At 47.9% G+C, this 20,420-nt stretch overlaps 1 protein-coding gene across 1 annotated transcript; it reads right to left on the minus strand.

Moving 5' to 3' along the window:
* Positions 1–933: 933 nt before the first annotated feature.
* On the minus strand, positions 934–2,947 carry LOC136473520 (serine/threonine-protein kinase prp4-like). Its single transcript, XM_066471162.1, has one exon. It carries the CDS (start codon positions 2,908–2,910, stop codon positions 934–936), a length of 1,977 nt encoding a protein of 658 aa, XP_066327259.1. The 5' UTR covers positions 2,911–2,947.
* Positions 2,948–20,420: the final 17,473 nt, after the last annotated feature.

Raw genomic sequence — 20,420 nt, forward strand, 5'->3', positions numbered from 1 at the left:
TTTCCTCCTCTAGATCCTTGCCGCGTGGCGTCGTGTTCCAGCTTTCCCTTGGCCGCTGTTGCGGCGTCAGCGTGCTCCTAGTTGTTGATGGAGCCTCCATGCTCCATGTTGCTTAGGCGAGTGTCGAGATTGGTAAGGTGCTCCTACACCTTGTCCATGCACTTGGTGAGGTTGGCGAAGACCTCGAGTCATACTTTCAGCTCTGCAGGCATGTTGTTGTTGTCGCCCATGGAGTCATAGTTGCTGATACCAGATGTGTTAGGCCTCGGTTGGGGATGGTTGTGGCAGAGGAAGAGGGAGGCGCAGGGAGAAAGGAAGAGAGAGCAGAGGAATGCTATTTTTTTTTCGCTTAAGATCCAAATGAGTACATGACCTCTTATATTATAGTCCTTAAGGATGTGCTATGGAGGAGCCTTCGACCCCCTATGTGTGCGCCCAAGGTGGCGTCTTGGCCCAGGCCCGGGCCCTCCTCTAGGCCTCGTTAGGCCAGCCACCGGGGCTGTGGATGGGCCCGTGACAAATAGCAATGGCTAAGAGATCAATATCTAACATGCAGATCTGAGTTGCTGACTAATTTCTCATTCCTCTTTTCACCTAGTTCATTTTAGTTTGTGCATAACTTTTTTTTACTCTGAATACGCAAAAGATTTTTATACCTTTTTTATATTAAGGTTGAATTTTAGTAGGGATTAAAAACAATGCACACTGACAGCAGCGCGCTAGAATGCCCACACGAATAGGCAACACGAACTATTTTTCTTTCAAGCAACAGAACATAGCTCCATTTTTTCTATAGTTCCATGCATGATTCATCCACGTGCTCAGATGATCTCAAAGCTCGCCAGACACAAAGACAAAAATACCATTTATTAGAATTTAACAATGTTAGTTAATTATTAGCTAAACAATGTCAAAAGGGATTAGATCTTGTCTTCACTTGCCAGTAATAAAAGGATGGCTAAGTGCTTCTTGTACGGTTATCCTCTTCGCTGGATCTAAGACAAACATTTTATCAAGAAGATCTTTGAAACCGGATAGTGTCTTTGCATCCTCTCCAGGAATGTTTGAAATATAAGAACCAATGCCCTTTGGTTTAATGTTGAAAACTAACCTTGTCACAACCTTTCCTTTGACAGGGTCATCGTGAGTATCTTGAAATCTCAGGTCTCGGTCAAAGTGTTGCATCGTAAAGGCACCACTGCGAAGCATCTTCTTAGGGAAGGTGCCCTTCAACTCCATATGAAGCCGAAGCATCTCATTGTTTGATTTTCCTTGGAATAAGATTTTTCCTGTGCAAAGCTCATAGAGACAGCAACCAACTGACCACATGTCCAATGGGTGGTCATAGGGCAGCCCAAGAATGATCTCAGGTGCTCGATAGTAACGACTGACAAGGTAAGGTGTAACCTCATTCGTTCCGGCAAGCATAGCACTGCCGAAATCGCATAGCTTGAGCACATTCTTAGCCTGGTTCACCATGATATTGTCCAGCTTTATATCGCAGTGCAAAACTTTGCAGGTCTTCAGATGCTTCAGGGCGATGAACATCTGCTTTGCATATACCCTCACAGCAGCGAGTCTAAGCCCGATGTTACGACCAAATTTCTTCAACACCTCACGCAGGTTCATGTGGAGAGATTCAAGTACTAAGCAAAGATGGTTCCGGTACCTGAAACTTGAAATAAACCGCACACAGTGGCGCTTGTCGTCGTGGTCCGCACTGTTGAGTTTTTCCAGTATTGAAACCTCTTGCTTACCGGCCCTGTACATTGTATCATTGTTACGAATTATCTTAATGGCTACTCTGTCAGGAGCATCTGTACCAGCTTCAAGATCCTTTGCCCCAACGACTCTTGAGAACACGCCCTTCCCATGGGCTGCTGTAATCTCGTAACGGCCACCCAGCAACTCCCCGAAGCGGTAAGCGTAGTAGCCCTCTGCATCGTCCCAGTTGTCAGGATGAACATTTCTTTCATTGTGCAAGCCGTCAGGCTTGCCAGATTTCCGAATCCCAGCAGCAGCAGGTGGTCTTCCACTTCCAGTAGTACTGCTAGCAACAGGAGGCTTTCCCACGGTGATGTTTGCTCTGTCAATGATCACCTCTTGAGAATCTTGCTTGTTTTCAGCTTTGCTATTGGCCATAGAGCGAGAGGTGCTATTTTGCAGATGGGCCGCTTTGCCTGTATCCGTTGCTCCTGCTCGTGCCTTCACATTTCGGCTACTTGGTACAGATTCCACCTCAACTTTCCCACAAGCGTCATCTTGTTGCTGCAATATGGTTAATTCAGTTTTCTCCTTGTACCGCTCATGGTCTTCCTGCTCGAAAGAAGTTCCCTTCTTCATTTCTCCATGACTCCGGATATTATGGCCAACATCTATAGATATGTCCCCAAATCTCAATGTCTGCTTGTAACCATCAGATATGCTATATTTTGATGAGCTTGTAGAATCCCTGTGCCTGTGATGCGAATCCTTGCCTGCCGGATCCCACCTATCCTTGCCTGCTGGATCCCACCTCGCATGATCACCATGGCATGAATTACCGCTCCGTCTTTCCCTCTCCCTGATTTCATCGCCGCCGCGTGCACTTCCTCTTCGATCCAATCTACTGTGGCTGCTGCTGCTTCTCTCTCCGTGTGTACGAGGAGTATAATAATCGCATCCACCACCAGCAACACGGCTGCCCCTCCATCCTCTTCCATGCTCCCGGCGGCTCCTAGGAGGAGCCGCAGCAGCGGAAGCGCCGTCGAGTATCTCGACGTCGTCGCTGGCCGCCGCAGAGTCGCCGTAACGACGACGGTGGTGGCGCTTGCGGCGCTTCGGGGAGGCGCCGCCGGATCGTGCGTCGTCGTCGTCGCGGGAGGGATAGCGCTTGTACGGCGACGGGGAGCGCCCTCGGCCGCCGGCCATGGCTATGAGTAGGGTTACAGATACTGCCTGCGCTTGATGGCTGTGGAAGTTTGCGACTTGGCTCCCGGGAGCGGATGATGCGAATCGTGTTGTCGCCACGAGTTGGCAGCAGCCCTGCCCTGCCCCTCTGTCCCTGGGCGGATTCTGTTTTTATTATTCGTATATAGTAACTTCGTACCGGACTCGCCTTTCCCAGTTTACGAGTGTGTCCGTTATACAACCATATGTTTTATACGATTTCAACACATGAATTTTTTTTTGCATCATATCAGCCTCAATCCTTCTTCTACCTTAAGATAATCATAAGATCATAGATTCACATATCACAAATCACATATCACAGAAAATAATTTTTTTTATGGAAGAACAAAATGCAGAGGTGCTGCTGGTGTCGCGTCATGTACAGAGAGGTTAGTTCCACCTGGTGCTGCCGCCGTGTGCTGGTGCTGCGCTGCTGGCTGCTGGTGCAGCGCTGCCCACACGACAGTGGAGGCGCAGAAAGCGAAAGCGCACTGCCTCGTGCGTTTCTTTGTGCAAAAAATTCATATGTTTTTTCTTGCTAAATACATATGTGTTGTATAATATTTCTGTTTATTTATACGGGCTGGGTTGGTTTGCATCGAAACTGGCCTCTTGGCAGAGCAGTTCTACTTCTACCTGGTCACGGATTCAACCCACGAACCCAGGCAACCCACGAGCATGACGGCGGGCACGCTGACGAGAAGCACGACGTCAGCCCCGCTGTGCCGCACCCGGGTTGGAGAGCTTCACCTGCACCACGACCAAGCACCGCCACCGCAACAGCACGTCATTACGTCGAACGGGCGCGATCGAGTCCATTAACATCCGCCACACACACCTTGCGACTCGTGTCCGCCATCGAACAGCAAGTGCAGGAGCTCGGCGAGGAACACATGGACAACTTCGCTAGCCCGACATCGGGCGCCTGTGTGGGGAGCAGCCGGCAGCGGCAGGAGGCAGCAGCACGCATAACCGGCGGCCGGCGACAGACCCCACAGCCGCGAACGCGAGAATCCCAACGTGGAGCGCAGCATGGTCGGTGGCTGATAGGCTCCGTCCAGCCGACGATCCACGCCCACTCAAGAGCAGGAGGCAGCCGGAGGCAGGGATGCCGCCGCGGTGGGGGAAGGTGCAAACCAGCTGCCTAAGTCTGACAGGGATGGAGAAGATAAAGCACACCAAGGCGAGCACGTGGAAGGAGACAAGGTCGGACTCAGCGTGGTCCCCTTTGCACCGAGGTCGCCTGTGCGGTGACAGTGTCGTCGGAGGAGGACCGCCAATGTAGGCCATGACGCTGGCGAGGATGAAGATGGAGTCGACATGTTTAGGATGCCCTCCAGCACGCTCCGGCAGCCAACCTGCCACCAGCCATCGCTGCCAGCTGCAATATCGTCCTGCTTTGTGCGTAACCCGTGGAAACCAGTTAACCAACCCAACCTGGAGATTCATGGAACCAGCTCTGAAGCCGTCGGAAACCAACCCAGACCGCCCTATACGCTACACACGGGTTAGCTCCAAAATTAACCATAACCCGTAAAACCCAAACCATGTAGTACTAGGCTATCGTATAGGCCTGTCCGGATTGGAGGCCCGTTGCTACTTGCAGCTTGCTACGGATAACCTTGGGAATTCCCATGAGAGCAACGGGCCACGATGGAAACATGTCCGGTTGCATCGCCTAATGCCCATGGCGCACTTGCACTTTGTGTTAGTGTGACACAACCCAAGCCTCGCTCTTTCTGCTTCGAAAGTCCGAATTTGTATAGTCAACAATCTTGGCGGAGCTTGAAGGTATGATCTCTTTACTCAAACACTTTACCTCTATGAAATTTAGATCCACCAAAACTCTAGATCTGGGGCTAAAAAAACTCATGGATTCCTGGAGTTGATTAAAATTACTCACCATGCCATTGATTACACAAGAAAAAAATATTTCGTCCATCCTTCTATTCTCCTAACGCCGCGCTCGCCCGTCTACACCGGCCATGGCCGTCGTCACCCGCTGCCCTGGTCCCACCACGGCTGCGCCATGCCCGCCTCAAGCCGCAACGTGCAGACGTTGGCCAGGCGGGCCCCGCCCAGACCACGCTGGTACAGCCCTAGCGAGTGTCGATGCTCTACAGGAAGAAGATAAAGTCTGACGTGTGGGCCCAGGCTGTCAGTGAGAGACGGGAGGAGGAGGAGCTCCACTGATGGGTTGCTGGTAGGCCACAATTTGCTGGTTGTTAGGCCAGCCATCCAGATTCATTGTGGAGCCCTCCCAAAAAGTTTCCTTAGGCCTAGTGAGATCTTAGATCCATGGTAGAGCTGCTCTACCGTAGATCTGCCGGATCATTCGCAAGCAGTGAAGAATTAGATATTATTGGTCACACACGTCAACAAATATGTGACATGAATTTTCTGTTCTATGGTAGTGGACGAGCTGTTGCTACACACAGATGGTGACACAGGAGACTCTATGGCTGCACCTACCGCTGCCGGTCCTTCTTCCTTGCACGTGCCAACTAGTACATAAATTGTTTTTGAACTGGCTTCCATTTCTAATAGAGCCGGACGACAAAAGGAACCACCTGTAAGTATGGCGAGGAGCACTCAAGATTACAAACCGCCCTAGTAGAAATACATTTTAGGGGCAGTTCTGTTAAGTTCATCATGTGCCGAGTCATGCCAATGCCGAAGCACGACCCCACGTGACCCATGTGATTGCCCGGTTACATTCAATGTTCAAAAATAACATGTTATGATATTTAGTGAGGGCTTAAAAAACATTAACTTTGGCGTCGTCTCTATTTTCACAAATATTCTTCTAGTACCTCTCATATGTATCACCGTGACTACACATAATGAAATGTGTATGTGTCGGATTCTCTCTGATAAAACAACCAATATATATGTATTGATGGCAAAAACATTATGAGTGAAAGCATCTAGGCCCCTAGTTGGGTTTCGGTGATTAATGACGACACAAGATTACTGTGACTAACGTGAGTTTTGCAGAGGCAAAATGAGTTAGGTCATGGTAATGGTGATTGATTGGGCAATTATGGTTTTCATGCCCCTATCGATGGAAATCATTTCGGTTTTCAAAGGATGGACGACAAGGTTAATACGGACTAGTTCTAAGTGTCGATTGGTGTTGGAGTGACACTTAGAGTAGTTTAGGACTTTGTTTTTCCTTTGGCCATACTATTAAGAGGTGTATGAACTAGTAGCTTGACCTAGGTGAGTCTAATGTGTTAGGTGTGGTGCACACATGTCAAACTTAGCACTAGGTAGCTCAGGGACTGTCCAAAGATTAAATGGAACAATTGCCGTTAACAAAGTTTTTGAATCAGAAGTGAAAGAAGGGATTGGGTAGGTGTCGGACCATGCCGAGGCATGGTCGTCGGACCAACCTACCTAGGTCCGATGCCTACGTGGCGCATCCACAAAGCAGGCGAAGTGAAGAAGAATCGTCGAACCCTGTAGAATGCCGTCGTCGAACAGGACGAGTTAACCGTTCACTCACGTGGTTGAACCAGGAGTCGTCGGACTCAGAGAACAGGGAAGCGTCGGACCACACTGTGTCTTGGTCTGACGGTTTCTAGAATCTACACCGAGAGGTTTTTGGTGCGTCGGACTGGGCCGACGAGTGGTCACCGGACCCTACTATAGCTGGTGCGCCACAATGGCTCCTTCTGACACAGTACAGGTACTGCTTCTTTTGTGAGAGTTGGACCGAGGGTCCAGGGTCCGACGCTGTCGAGAGGCCGGTCCGACGATCATGCAGAAAAAGGGGAGTTGGCCCCAACGGTTATGTGTTTGAGTGGGGAGTATTTATACTTCTCCTACTCATCCAGTTCCCCCCTCTTGCCCATTTGTTCAGCTAAGGAAACACTTTGGAGTGCAAGAGAGAGCAAGAGCCTAGTGGGGTGATTGAGATTTGAGAATCCAAGATTAAGGACCTCATTAGTGCATAGAGAGTAGCAAGTGTGCATCCACCTTTCTCATTGGGCTTATCTTGGTCAAGTGAGAGTTTGTTCTTGTTACTCTTGGTGATCGCAATCACCTAGACAGCTCGGTGGTGATTAGAAGCTTGGTGATCATCTGGCGGAGCTTGTGGATGACCCAAGTCATGGTGTGAGCGGTTGTGGGTGATTCACCGCGATGGAGTGTTGAAGAATCGGCCCATAGAGAGCACTTGATCCTTGCACAGATCAAGGGGGAGCTACACCCTTGCACGGGTGCTCCAACGATGACTAGTGGAGAGTGGTGACTCTCCGATATCTCAGAAAAACATCACCGCGTTCCTCTCTCTCTCTTTACTTTGAGCATTTATATTTGAGCAATTCAATTCATATCTTTACATTCCTAGAATTGCCATGCTAGAGTAGGATTGGAACCTAGGGTGCAAAACTTTTGTGCAGTAGAACAATAGAAACACTTTTAGGCATAAGGGGGTGAAATAGGCTAAGTGTAGGGTTTAATTATTGGAAGAAATTTAGAATTAGCCCAATCACCCCCTCTCTCTTGGGCATCTTGATCCTTTCAATTGGTATCGGAGCCGAGTGCTCCTAAATTAGGCTTAACCGCCAAGAGCAAGATGTCCCATGGGGATGGACCCCCTCCCGTCTTTGAGGGAGATGATTTTCCTTATTGGAAAATTCACATGGAGGCGTACCTAGAGGCTATAGATGTTTGAGTGTATAGAGCCACTGCACAAGACTTCCCAAAACCTAAGGACCCCGCCAACCTTGTTGGTGATAAGGAAAACTATGAGAAGTGGAATGCAAAGGCTAGAAACACCCTCTTTAGAGGCCTTTGCAAGGGCATCTTTAACCGTGTGTGGAATCACAAAGACGCCCATGCACTATGTTCGGACATTTATGTGCTCCATGAGGGAACCAAGAGTGAGCATAAGGAACGCTATCACCTTGTGATGAAGAAGCTTAATTCATTTGAAATGCTTTCTAGTGCAAGTGCTAATGAAATGTATTCTCGCTTGAATGTTCTTGTAGAGGAGGTCAATGGGCTTGGACTCACTCAAATGCAACCATATGATGTTGTGAGAAAGATCTTGAGTGTCCTCCCCATTGACAAGTATGGGCATATTATGATGGTGCTTCATCAAGGTGATCTTTCCGCAGCTACGCCAACTTAAATATTGGGGAAGATCAATGCACATGCGATGTACATGCACATCACTCCTCAAGAGGGCTCTTCATCCTCAAAGAAGAAAGATTTAGCATTCAAGGCTAGCCAAGAGAAGAGAAGCAAAGAAAAGATTGCTCATGATAGTTCAAGTGATGATAAAGTTGATGATGCAAGTCTTGCTCTCATGGTGAGAAGCACCGCCAAGATGCTCAAAAAGTTAAACAAGAATAGTGTCAAGTTTGATGGCAAGAAGAAGAAATTCTTCACTAGTAGTAGAATAAAGCCCATCTCCGAAATGGATTGCTACAATTGTGGAGATCTTGGTCATCTAGCTCATCAATGCCCCAAACCTAAGAAATACATATTCAAGAAGAAGTACAAGGGTAAGAAAGATGATTCAAGTGATGATGATGAAGAGAACAAGAAAAATAAGCCATACAAGAAGAAGGATGGCAAGAAGAAAGAATATAACAAGAAGAAGAATGACAAGGCTTATATTGTTGGTGATTGGCTCACGGACATTGGATCATCAAGTGGCTCATCCGGTGATGAAAGTGATAATGAGAAGGAGAAGGTGGCCACTCTTGTGATTGGTTCTTCAGTATCTCCACCGCCACCGCTGCCATCATCGTCTACACACCTATGCCTTATGGCCAAGGGTGAACGAAAGGTACAAAGAGATGATGATAGTAGTGGTGATGACAATGCTAGTGATGATGAGAATGGTAGTGATAGTGATGAAGAATTTGAATCACCTTCTTATGATAATCTTATCAAATTGCTAAACCAATACACTAAAATCATTAGAAAGACAAGAGCTAAAAATGAGAAGCTAGAACTTGAGAATGATTTACTCTTAGCAAAGTATGACTGTCGATAGAATATCATCGGCAGTCCTCTGAGGGGTATCCCACGAAGGTAGATAGATCGACAGAGATGCGTATAATCGAAAATAAGAAGGCAACAGAGACACAAGAGTTAGACAGGTTCAGACCATCAGTGCGACGTAATACCCTACTCCTGTAGTCTATTGGATTCCATTGACTTTGTATGATGTTGCCTATGTTTTGAGGGGTCCCTGCCCACCTAAAATAGTCTGGGGGCAGGGTTACAAGTCGGTTAGATCTAGGAGATAACCGAAAAGTAATAACAGATTACATGAATAATGGGATCGAATGTATCCTAACAGATTTCGTAGTATCTTTAGGATATCTTTCTGGTGTCTTGCGAGGCGCGCTGAGTAGCACCGTGCTCCGCAAGGCTTCATCTTGTGGGCTGGACCACCCCTAGGGGCGCAACCCATATAGTCTACTATGGGTATCCGGGGTCGTACCCCCACAGCTAGTCCCCGAGCGACTTGTATCCGCTGTGCAACGCCGTCTTGTGCTTGTCTGAGCAAGTGTGAACAAAGCCGAGCAGTCAGACTCATAGTCCGACCGCCATAATGAGTCGTCGAGCAGTTGTGAACCATCACTGAGCAGTGTATCCCAAGTAAGGCTTGCCATAAGGATGTAAGAAGCTCAAGTTCAAAATCAAAAAATTTCCTCGCAGTGGACCAAGTGTGCCTACTTAGAGGCTGACCATGAGAAAGGGAGATAGTCTTCTTCAACTTCAAGAGGCGTGGAGTCTTCCAGATTAAAGCAAACACACTCACCGTAAGGTGAAGTGTGGCCACTTAGTCCCCAAGCCTGACAGTAGGTGACGTAGTCACGTGGTGCCAGGGTCCAAAGTAAAAGAAAAGCAGAAGACCAGCCGAGCGGCAACCAGTCCTCAGGCAGAGCCCTAAAATGAAAAACACACATTCACCGCAAGGTGAAGTGTGCCCACTTAGTCTCTGAGCCTGACAGTAGGTGATGTGGTCACGTGGTGCCAGGGTCAGAATCAACAGTAAACAGAGGAAAATCCCCAGTATGGGGAGGAACTAAGTCATAGTGATGACATAGTCCCCGAGCCACAAGTGGAAATCTTGGAGGAATCAAATCGTGGAGAAAAAACTAGAGTAATGGCTGTACAGTAGGAGTTACTGAGCCTTAATGATATTGCAGAGAAGTCGGTGAATATTCGATGTGTAGTAACAAATTGCAGCAAAAAATGGGCGATATGGGTTGCATTTGTAGGGAAGCCCAGGTAACGGCCCACCACGCCGCTTTGGGAAATTCGGAGAGGCACAAATCATGGTGCGGTTTCCCAAAAACCCTTGAATGCGAAAAGTGGAGGGGGTGCTTAATAACTGCGCCACCGCGCTCCGTGCTCCCACCTTTGCCACTTCACCACTTCATCTTCCTCCTCAGCCCTCACACTTCCCAATTCACATTCACACGCGCTTTCGCCGCTAGTCTCAACCCAGATCCGGGAGATGGCGCAGAAGAGAGGACGTGGTAACCCAAAGAAGGCGGCCACCGAAGCAAGCCGTGACAAGGAATGGGTGCCGTCACTCATGGGGGAGGTGAAGCTCAATGGGATGGTGGAGGCGGGCGTTCTTCCTAACCATGTCACCGCCGGATGGCGTCCAGCCAATGGTGAGCCCTACCCAATGCCACATATTGATGAAGTCATATTATTTGAAGATTATTTCTGGCGTGGATTAGGACTTCCTGTTCATCCTTTCTTGCAGGATCTGTTGGAGTTCTGGGGAGTGAGTCTGTGCATCCTGCATCCGAACACCATCTTACACATCTCTATTTTTATCCATTTCTGTGAGGCGTATGTCGGTATTCTTCCCCACTTCAACCTCTTTCAACACCTGTTCTAGCTGAAGAAGAAGGGCGGGGGCGATTCCAAGGTGGTCGGTGGTGTGTACCTACAGCTCCATGACGGGATGGCGGGTGAGTGCATCACTGTGCCGCTAAACACCTCGCTGAAGGGGTGGAATGCCAGGTGGTTCTACATGAAGCAGAGCCATCCTACCATCCAGTGCGACGTCGACCAAATTCTAGAGAACCAGAGGAGCTGGTCAGAGAAGCCAACCAGTGTGGATATGGATCAGGTGAAGGAGCTCCTTCAGCTGATAAAGGGCATGGAGATGAACGGAGTGGCAGTGGCGGTGAGCTTCATAGTGCGTAGCATCCAACCCTGTAAGGAGAGGGCCCATCTAGGCTTTGACTTCAAGGGAGACACTGATGGCACGTAGGAGAGGATGGAGAGATTAACGAAGGAGGCTATGCTATGCCGGGTCATAGAGCTATTCGCTCCAAACGCGCCGTCCAGCGTGCTAGGGCAGCTGAGAGCCTTCAACTGAATGAACTCACCTCCTTAGGTAAAAGTCTTAACTTTGTACCTAGTGATTTTATCCCATGCTAGTGCCGAGCAGTGAACTGATTCGCTTGTGGAAAGATCCATTTGTAGGAATGGGCGGCATACTTCTCGGGCGTGCCAAGGAGCGATTGGCCGAAGGTAGTCGATGCCAAGCCAACCACGCAGCCAGAGGAAAGTGCCATCAGCACCTCATCCGAATCTAGAGGGGCAGGTGTTGGTCAGAATGATAGTCCACCCCTAGTGTCGGAGAAGGTTTGGGGAAGAGGGTGGCGAGAGAGGAGCCGGCTCGAAAGAAGAGGAAAACGACAGGTGTAGCACCCCGCAAGCCGAGCGGCATCTCCCTTGGTGGCGATCAGACCACTCGGACATATAGTGCGGCGGTATCTGAGTGGTCGGATCACGATGGGGCTCCGATAGCTCCTCCTTTGAGCACTGAGGCACCACCGCGTAACACGTGCACGGAGGTGCAGTCGAAGGGAGGGGAGGGAGTCCCCGAGCAGCAGGTGGAGCAGAGGCCGACGGTGGAGGCCATAAGACCTCTAGCCCAGGGCACGTAGGTGGACCCCAGAGCCGTGCCTGGGTGCTCGAGGAGGCAGCATCGGTTCAGAACCATCTACTGGGAAGCCAACATGTAAGTATCCTTGCCTTGGAATCATTTGTTGTCTGATCTTTATAGTTACGTTGATTGATGAACTGATCTGATGCAGAACAAGGCGTGTGGAGGATCTCAATCCTTCAGGCCAGACTGGCGAGCAGTCAGGGGCTGGTCCTGGGGTGGAGGCAATGCCAGCAGACCCCATCCCAAAGTCCCTGGGTGCTCGGTGGCCTAAGGAGGAGTCGACCACCATTGCTGATGGAGTTGGCAGCGAAGAACGGTTAACGACGATGGCGGTCGATGCGACGAAGATTCTAGGAGCGATGGCGGGAGCCGCTGAATCTTTAGAGGCAAGCGCTGCTGCCGACGTCGTGCCAGAGTCCAAGGCACAGAGGCCAACAATGTCAGAGGAGCAAGCGGCGCTCCCCACCAACTATCGATAGAATATCATCGGCAGTCCTCCGAGAGGTATCCCACGAAGGTAGATTGATCGGTAGAGATGCGTGTAATCGAGAACAAGAAGGCAACAGAGACACAAGAGTTAGATAGGTTCAGGCCATCAGCGCGACGTAATACCCTACTCCTGGGGTCTGTTGGATTGTATTGGCTTCGTATGATGTTGCCTGTGTTTTGAGGGGGTCCCTGCCCGCCTTATATAGTCTAGGGGTAGGGTTACAAGTCGGTTAGATCTAGGAGATAATCGAAAAGTAATAACAGATTACATGAATCATAGGATCGAATGTATCCTAATAGATCTCGTAGTATCTTTAGGATATCTTCCCGGTGTCTTGTGGGGCATGCCGAGCAGCGCCATGCTCCATATGGCTTCGTCTTGTGGGCTAGACCACCCATAGGGGCACAGCCCATGTAGTATGCCATGGGTATCTAGGGTCGTACCCCCCATAATAACATAGCCGAAAAAGCTAGTGATGAGCTTAGAGGAGAAAATAAAATTATGTCATCTAAACTCAAGGAGCTCAAAACCTCTAAAAAGGAGCTTAGAGAAAAACATGATAAACTTGAGGAGATACACAATGAGCTCATCACTAGTTATAACTTGCTAAAAGATGAGCACACCAATCTCAAGATTAATCATGACAATCTTGTTTTTTCTCATGAGTTTTTATCCAATGAGCCACATGATGCTACTAACAATGTTATTAAGATTGATATAGCCACATCATGTGATGACTTAATTGTTGAGACCATTGAGCAAGGTTCTAGTAGCAAAGGCAAGAAAGTGGTTGAGTCCGATAACTATGATGACTATGTCAAGCTCAAGGATGAGAATGAAAAGCTTAAGAAGGATCTTGAAAAGCTATCAACCACCAACACAATTGTGATAGAGAACCTTGACAATGATCATGATATGGCTCTTGAGAATGAGATGCTTAGAGAAGAAAACAAGAGGCTCAAGTTGGAAAAGGATCTTGAGAAGCTATCAACTCAAGATGAAATTAGAGAAGAGAACAAGAAACTCAAGTTAGAGAAAGAACATCTCAAGACTGGTTTGAGCAAGTTCACAAGAGGCTAATATCTTCAAAGTGAGCTACTTATAAACACCGTGATGAAGAAGGATAGAAGTGGTATTGGATACTTGGCAAATCAAGAGAAGAAAGCTCAAGCTCAAGCTCAACATAAACAACAATACAAGTCAAAGCCTAAGCCAAAGAGATGCTTTGAGTGTGGACAAGAAGGTCACTTTGCTCATGAGTGTGAAACTCCACCATCACAACCCTTGTCCAAGTATGCTAGACCCTTTGCTTTCAATGCGCACTACATGCTTAGAAAGGATTCTAGTGGAAAGATGAAAGTCATATTCTTAGGTCCACCAAACAAGAATAGGCCTAAGCAAATTTGGGTTGCTAAGTCACTAGTTGAGAAAGTCAAGGGCCCTCATCAAGTTTGGGTCCCTAAACAATAAGCTTGATCTCTTATGTGTGTAGGTAAACTACAAGACCGGTGGAAGTCATTGGGTTATTGATAGTGGTTGCACTCAACATATGACCGGTGATCCTCGTATGTTCACCTCACTAGATGAAGAAGTGGATGGTCAAGAAAGAATTACATTTGGTGATAATTCAAAGGGCAAAAGTATAAGGACTGGGCAAAGTTGCAATATCAAATGACCACTCAATTTCAAGTGTGCTATATGTTGCATCTTTGAGCTTTAATTTGCTATCCGTTGGACAATTATGTGATCTTAGCTTTCAATGCTTATTCACTGAGAAAGAAGTGGTTGTGTCAAAGAAGGATGATGAACAAGTGATATTCAAAGGCTTTAGGTACAACAATCTATATCTAGTTGATTTCACCTTCGAAGATGCTAACTTGAAGACATGCTTATTCACCAAAACATCACTTGGGTGCACATGTTGGGATGAGTACACTCAAGAAGCTATTGAAGAAGGAGTTGGTGATAGGTTTGAAAGATGTCAAGTTTGAGAAGGACAAACTTTGTAGTACATGTCAAGCTGGCAAACAAGTTGCAAACACTCATCCAACCAAAGCTTACATGTCAACATCAAGAGTGTTAGAGCTTCTCCACATGGATCTATTTGGACTAGCAACTTATAAGAGTTTGGGAGGCAACCTCTATTGTCTTGTTATAGTTGATGATTATTCTAGATACACTTGGGTGTTCTTCCTTCATGACAAGACCAAAGTGGCCACATGTTTCAAGAAGTTTGCCAAGAGAGCACAAAATAAATTTGAAGTGAAGCTCAAGAACATAAGAAGTGACAATGGGAAAGAATTTGACAACATAAACATTGAAGCATATTATGATGAAGTTGGGATCAAGCATGAGGTCTCCACAACCTATACTCCTCAACAAAATGGTGTAGTAGAGAGAAAGAACCGGACACTAATCACTCTTGTAAGAACAATGCTTGATGAGTACAACACACCCTAAGATCTATGGGTAGAAGCTATCAACACTACATGTTTACATCCAACCGCCTATTTCTTCAAAAGTTTCTTGGCAAGACCCCTTATAAGTTGCTCAATGGGAAGAAGCTGGACGTCTCATTCTTTCGGGTGTTTGGTTGCAAATGCTACATCTACAAGAAGCGACAACACCTAGGAAAGCTCCAAAGACGTTGTGATATTGGTTTTCTTGTTGGTTACTCATCAAAGTCCAAACCATATCAAGTATTTAATCATACCACCGGCATGGTTGAAGAAACATATGATATAGAATTTGATAAATCTAATAGCTTCCAAGGAGCACTTGAGAATCTTGATGATGTAGGTGATGAACCATTGAGGGAGGCCATGAAGAACATTCTAGTTGGAGACATCAAGCCTAAAGATGATGAAGATGAAGTGGAAGTGATTGATCCACCCTCTTCATTAAATGTGCCACAAGATGATGACAAAGATGGGAGAGTAGAAAATGAAGATACTCATGTCTCCCATGATCAAATGGTGGCATAAGCTCAAGATGTTGAAGCTCCACAACCTCCTCCTCAAGTGGTTGATAGAAGAAATTCGCCTCTACTTCAAGCACATCCATAAGATCTCATCATAGGGAGTCCTTCAAATGGTGTAATGACTCGCTCTAAAAAACTTGCTTCATTTGTTGAACATCACTCATTTGTTTCTTGCATTGAGCCTAAAAGTGTAGATGAAGCTCTTCAAGATCCGGATTGGATCAATGCCATGCATGAAGAATTGAACAACTTCACTTGCAATAAAGTTTGGACACTTGAAAAGCAACCACAAGATGCAAGAGTCATTGGAACAAAGTGGGTGTTCCGCAACACGTAAGATGATCAAGGCATTGTTGTGAGGAACAAGGCAAGCCTAGTTGTAAAGGGGTTCTCTCAAGTTGAAGGTTTGGATTTTGGAGAAACATTTGCGCCAGTTGCAAGACTTGAAGCCATTCGTATCCTCCTTGCATATGGATCGCATCATGAAATGAAATTCTATCAAATGAATGTTAAAAGTGCATTTTAAACGGCTTCCTCAATGAACAAGTCTATATTGATCAACCTCTCGGGTTTGAAAACCCTAGATATCCTAATCATGTTTATAGGTTGTCCAAGGCATTATATGGGCTTAAGCAAGCCCCAAGAGCTTGGTATGAGCGCCTTTGGGACTTCCTCATTGAGAAGGGCTTCACCATTGGAAATGTCGACACCACACTATTCACCAAGAAGCTTGATGGGCATATCTTCATTTGTCAAGTGTATGTTGATGACATCATCTTTGGATCATCAAATAAAGATTCTTGCAAAGAGTTTGGTGAATTGATGTCAAAGGAGTTCGAGATGTCAATGATTGGAGAGCTTATATTTTTTCTTGGTTTTCAAGTCAAGCAAATGAGAGAAGGGATTTTCATCTCTCAAGAAAAATATACAAATGATCTTCTTAAGAGATTCAAGATGGATGAATGTAAGTCAATCAAGACACCAATGCCAACTAATGGACATCTTAACCTAGATGAGGGAGGTAACATGGTTGATCAAACTCTCTACCATTCTATGATTGGTAGCTTGTTGTATTTGACCACATCTAGGCCCGACATCATGTTTAGTGTGTGTATATGTATTTCAAGCTAATCCTAAGAAAACTCATTTGATTGCCGTTAAAAGAATCCTTAGGTATCTTAAGCACACACCAAGCATTGGCCTTTGGTATCCCAAAGGAGCTAGATTTGAATTAATTGGCTATTCCGATTTGGATTATGTCGGGTGCAAAGTTGATAGAAAAAGCACATCCGGAGGGTGCCATTTGCTTGGTAGATCACTTGTGTCTTGGTCCTCCAAGAAACAAAATAGTGTGGCTTTGTCCACCGCCGAAGTGGAATACATTGCCGTAGGTGCTTGTTGTGCACAAATACTTTATATGAAACAAACTTTGCTAGACTATGGTGTAGTTCTAGAAAAAGTACCTCTTTTGTGCGACAATGAAAGTGTTGTAAAACTTGCAAATAATCTGGTACAACACTCTCGCACTAAGCACATAGATATCTGTCATCACTTCTTAGATATCATGTTACAAAGAATGATATTGCATTAGAAGGGGTAAGGACTAAGGATCAATTGGCGGATATCTTCACTAAACCGCTAGATGAGGCAACATTTTGTAGATTGCGGAATGAGCTCAATGTACTTGACTTTAGCAACTTTACTAGAAAATGAGCTTGTGTTGTCTCTAGCATTGCATTGTAATATACACCATGTTTAATGTTTGGTAATGCATATAGGGCTTGTCTAACATGGTTAATGTAACAACCCAAAAATCCATACACCAAAAATACCAACTACAAAATTTTTCTTAAAACTCCCATGTGTTGATGAGTGTCATGTATAGAAACCCAACCTAAGAGATGCATTAGGTCTAACCCCAACCTAAGTCAACACATAAGCATGGCATAACTCTTGGCATAAACATGTGATTAAGTTCCCTAACTAAATGCACCTTGCATGCATATTAATACCACTTGTGAGTTGGATTCTTCTTTTGCCTTATGTTATGCTAATTAAAAATCACCAAACAACTATTAAGCTTGCTAATTAATCCTTTGATGAGCAAATGCCTTAAGCAAACAAACAAAGAACAAAAGAAAAGGAAAAAGAGAGATGAAGAGAGAGGGCCTCGCAGCCAGCAGCTCGGCCCAAGCTAGCCAGCCCAGCTTGTGTGCACAGCAGCAGGCCGGCCCAACTCGCGCAGCCAGCCCAGCGCGCTGCTCACGCCCGCGCGCCTCCTCGCTTCGCTTGCTGCCACTGCCCGCCGAGCCCTACCTGTCGGCTTTCCTATTCATCTTCTTCGTGCCCACGCATCAACCGCCCGCACGACCGAAGGCCGACAGCATTGGCAAGAGCGGGCTAGGGGGTCACGCCCGGGCATGGCCCTTGTTCCCCCTTGCGCCGTGCTCACACAACCTCACGCCACTGTCGGATGCGTCGCGCGCCTTCCCACCGCACGATGCCGATCGCCATTGGAGGCATGGAGCTCGGCTATAAAAAGACCCCGGAGCCTTAGCCTCTCCCTCTCAATCACGCCGCCGCCATGCAGTATCTGCTAGACCACTCAGCACGAGGGCCGAGGGTAGGAGAGGAACAAGGAGGGTGGAGCTACTACCAGGAGGAGGACCAGGAGCACACCGGAGCTCGAAGCGCCGCCGTGGATCAAGTCGGAGCGTATCGTGAGCCGGTGCCGTCGTGATCGTCACTGCGTCAACCACACACTGCATCGCCTAGCCTCGCCGAGCACACCAATGGTGAGCCCCTCGTTGCTGAGACTCCTCCTAGCCCCATGGACGCCATAGCAGAGCACGCACACGCCGTGCTCACGACGCCGCCGTCATGGCACGGTCACAACTTGCGCACCCGGCCACCTCGCCGGACTAGGACATAGCCGTAGCACCACCATGACGCCTGGAGGGTAGCCGCGTAGACCGAGACCCCGTTAGGTGACCACAGCGCCCCGGCCACGAGCACCGAACCTCGGGCGGAGTTCCGCCGTGCACCATCACCGTGTGCGGACTCCGCCACGCCTTTTGATCGCCGTCGTCACTTGTCCCGGTCACCCACTAGCAGTCTAAACGGGAATGGGGCACCAGGACCCTTGGAACAGCCCCTAGCTGCCCCGCCGGCGAGCACCACCATGACCAAGCCACCGACCGCCGTGGCCAACGCCCTGGAAAGCCCCGGTCGCCACCTAGACCCCACCATCGTGTTCGCCATGGCCTGGGGAAGTTTTTCCCCACCTTAATTGGATGCCAGCGCCACCGTAGGATCATGCCGGGGATGGAAGCAGAGGGCTCCCCTCGCCGGCCGCACGCGCCTGCACTCGGTGCATGTAGGCTAAGCCAAAAGGGAAGGAGGGTGGACTCGGTCCACCGAAGACCAGCCAACGGTCCATGGACCGTGAACATGAGTCCACCGTGAGCCACACGGTGTGGGCCGAACGGTGGACAAAGCCTAGTGGAGGCCCTCGGCTACGACATGGTAGCGCCATAGCATGCCACATGTTCGGGCTGGCCTGGCCCAAAGCCCAGCCCATATCCAGGCCCAACCGGCCCAGTTCAGACCCAGTCCGTGTTGACCGTTGACCAGTCAACGTTGATGGTTGACCTAGCCCCACATGTTAGCGTCACAGAGACTCGGGACCCACCTGTTAGTAACAACACAGCCGAGGTGACGTCATGCTAACATCAGTAGCCCTGGCCCCACACGTCAGTGACTACGAACCGTTGACCGTTGACTCACCCATTGACTTGGCGTTGACTTTGACCGGACCCACAGGTCAGTGACCCGAGAGCCTCTGGCCCCACCTATCAGGAACGATGACGTTGATGACATCATGCTGACGTCAAGATGACGTCAGCAGGACCCCCCCACTTGTCAGCTCAGAGCTGAGCCGGTGACGTCATGCTGACATCACACTGACATCAGCATGCCACGTGGACCAGTCACAGCGTGACACGTGTCAGCCCAGGATTAATTCAGCCTTTTCTATTTTCAGAGAGGAATTAAACTTCAGAAATTCATAACTAATTCATACGACCTCAGAAAAATACGAAACTAGGACCAAAATTCATCTAAAATCGAGCCCTACACAATGAACCCATGTTTGAGTGCATTTGGCTCTTTTGAATTTTCATTGCTTCTTGTGCTATTCTATAGACGTCGCTAACGCGACTATAATTCGAACGTATGCAGACTCGGAGGAGAACCAGACGGACGAGGATCGTGAGTACCATGAGGAGAATGGAGACGACTACACTAAAGGTGCCACATCCCACCCAATCTCGTAGCACCTATTACGCATGGCTAAAATAGAACTGCTATTGTTTTACTTTACTGTTATAATCATACTATGATAGGACTTGCATAGTAGTATGCTTACTTGATGGCTTTACCTTGACGCAACCTTACCCCTGTATACCCTGCTATTAGGCTAGACACACGCTTGCTGCTATATTTCATTACTTATACTTCTACTACGCTTATACTACATTAATGCATGGTGGAAACTAGTGTTATCTGGACTATGGGGAGAGTGCTGCGTGTGTGATTTGGGTGTGTGGAGGGTGAGGGTTGTGTCGACCAAGTTGGAGTATACGACGAGCATGGGGCAAGTCTTGCCATGGGGTGCTACCTGGGCACCCCTGGAAATGGATACCTATGGTGGGTAAATGGTATATGACGTGGACCTAGGTGTGAACCTATGATGGGTGGAGCCCGGGATGGAGGTGCTGTGGTGGCACAGTAAATGGAAACCCTGATGGAGACATTCTGGCTTGGTCATCCCTAAGGACTTACTAGTACTCAGATTCACCAGGAAGGCTTACGTACCACTCGCCCTATATGGTGTGGGATGGCCGGACTACTTGGTAGGATATTGCCACTACTGCAAGGTTGATAGCGGACAGTGTAAGGAGGTACGGGGTGCGGAGGATTTCCCCCACACCCTTCCGAGACTTCATGAAGACCTTGTGGACCCGGCTCATGACTCACAGTTTCAGCCGCCCTAGACTAGACTTGGGGTGTAC

The sequence above is a fragment of the Miscanthus floridulus genome, chromosome 8 (genome assembly GCF_019320115.1).
Source record: "Miscanthus floridulus cultivar M001 chromosome 8, ASM1932011v1, whole genome shotgun sequence".
Lineage (NCBI taxonomy): Eukaryota > Viridiplantae > Streptophyta > Magnoliopsida > Poales > Poaceae > Miscanthus > Miscanthus floridulus.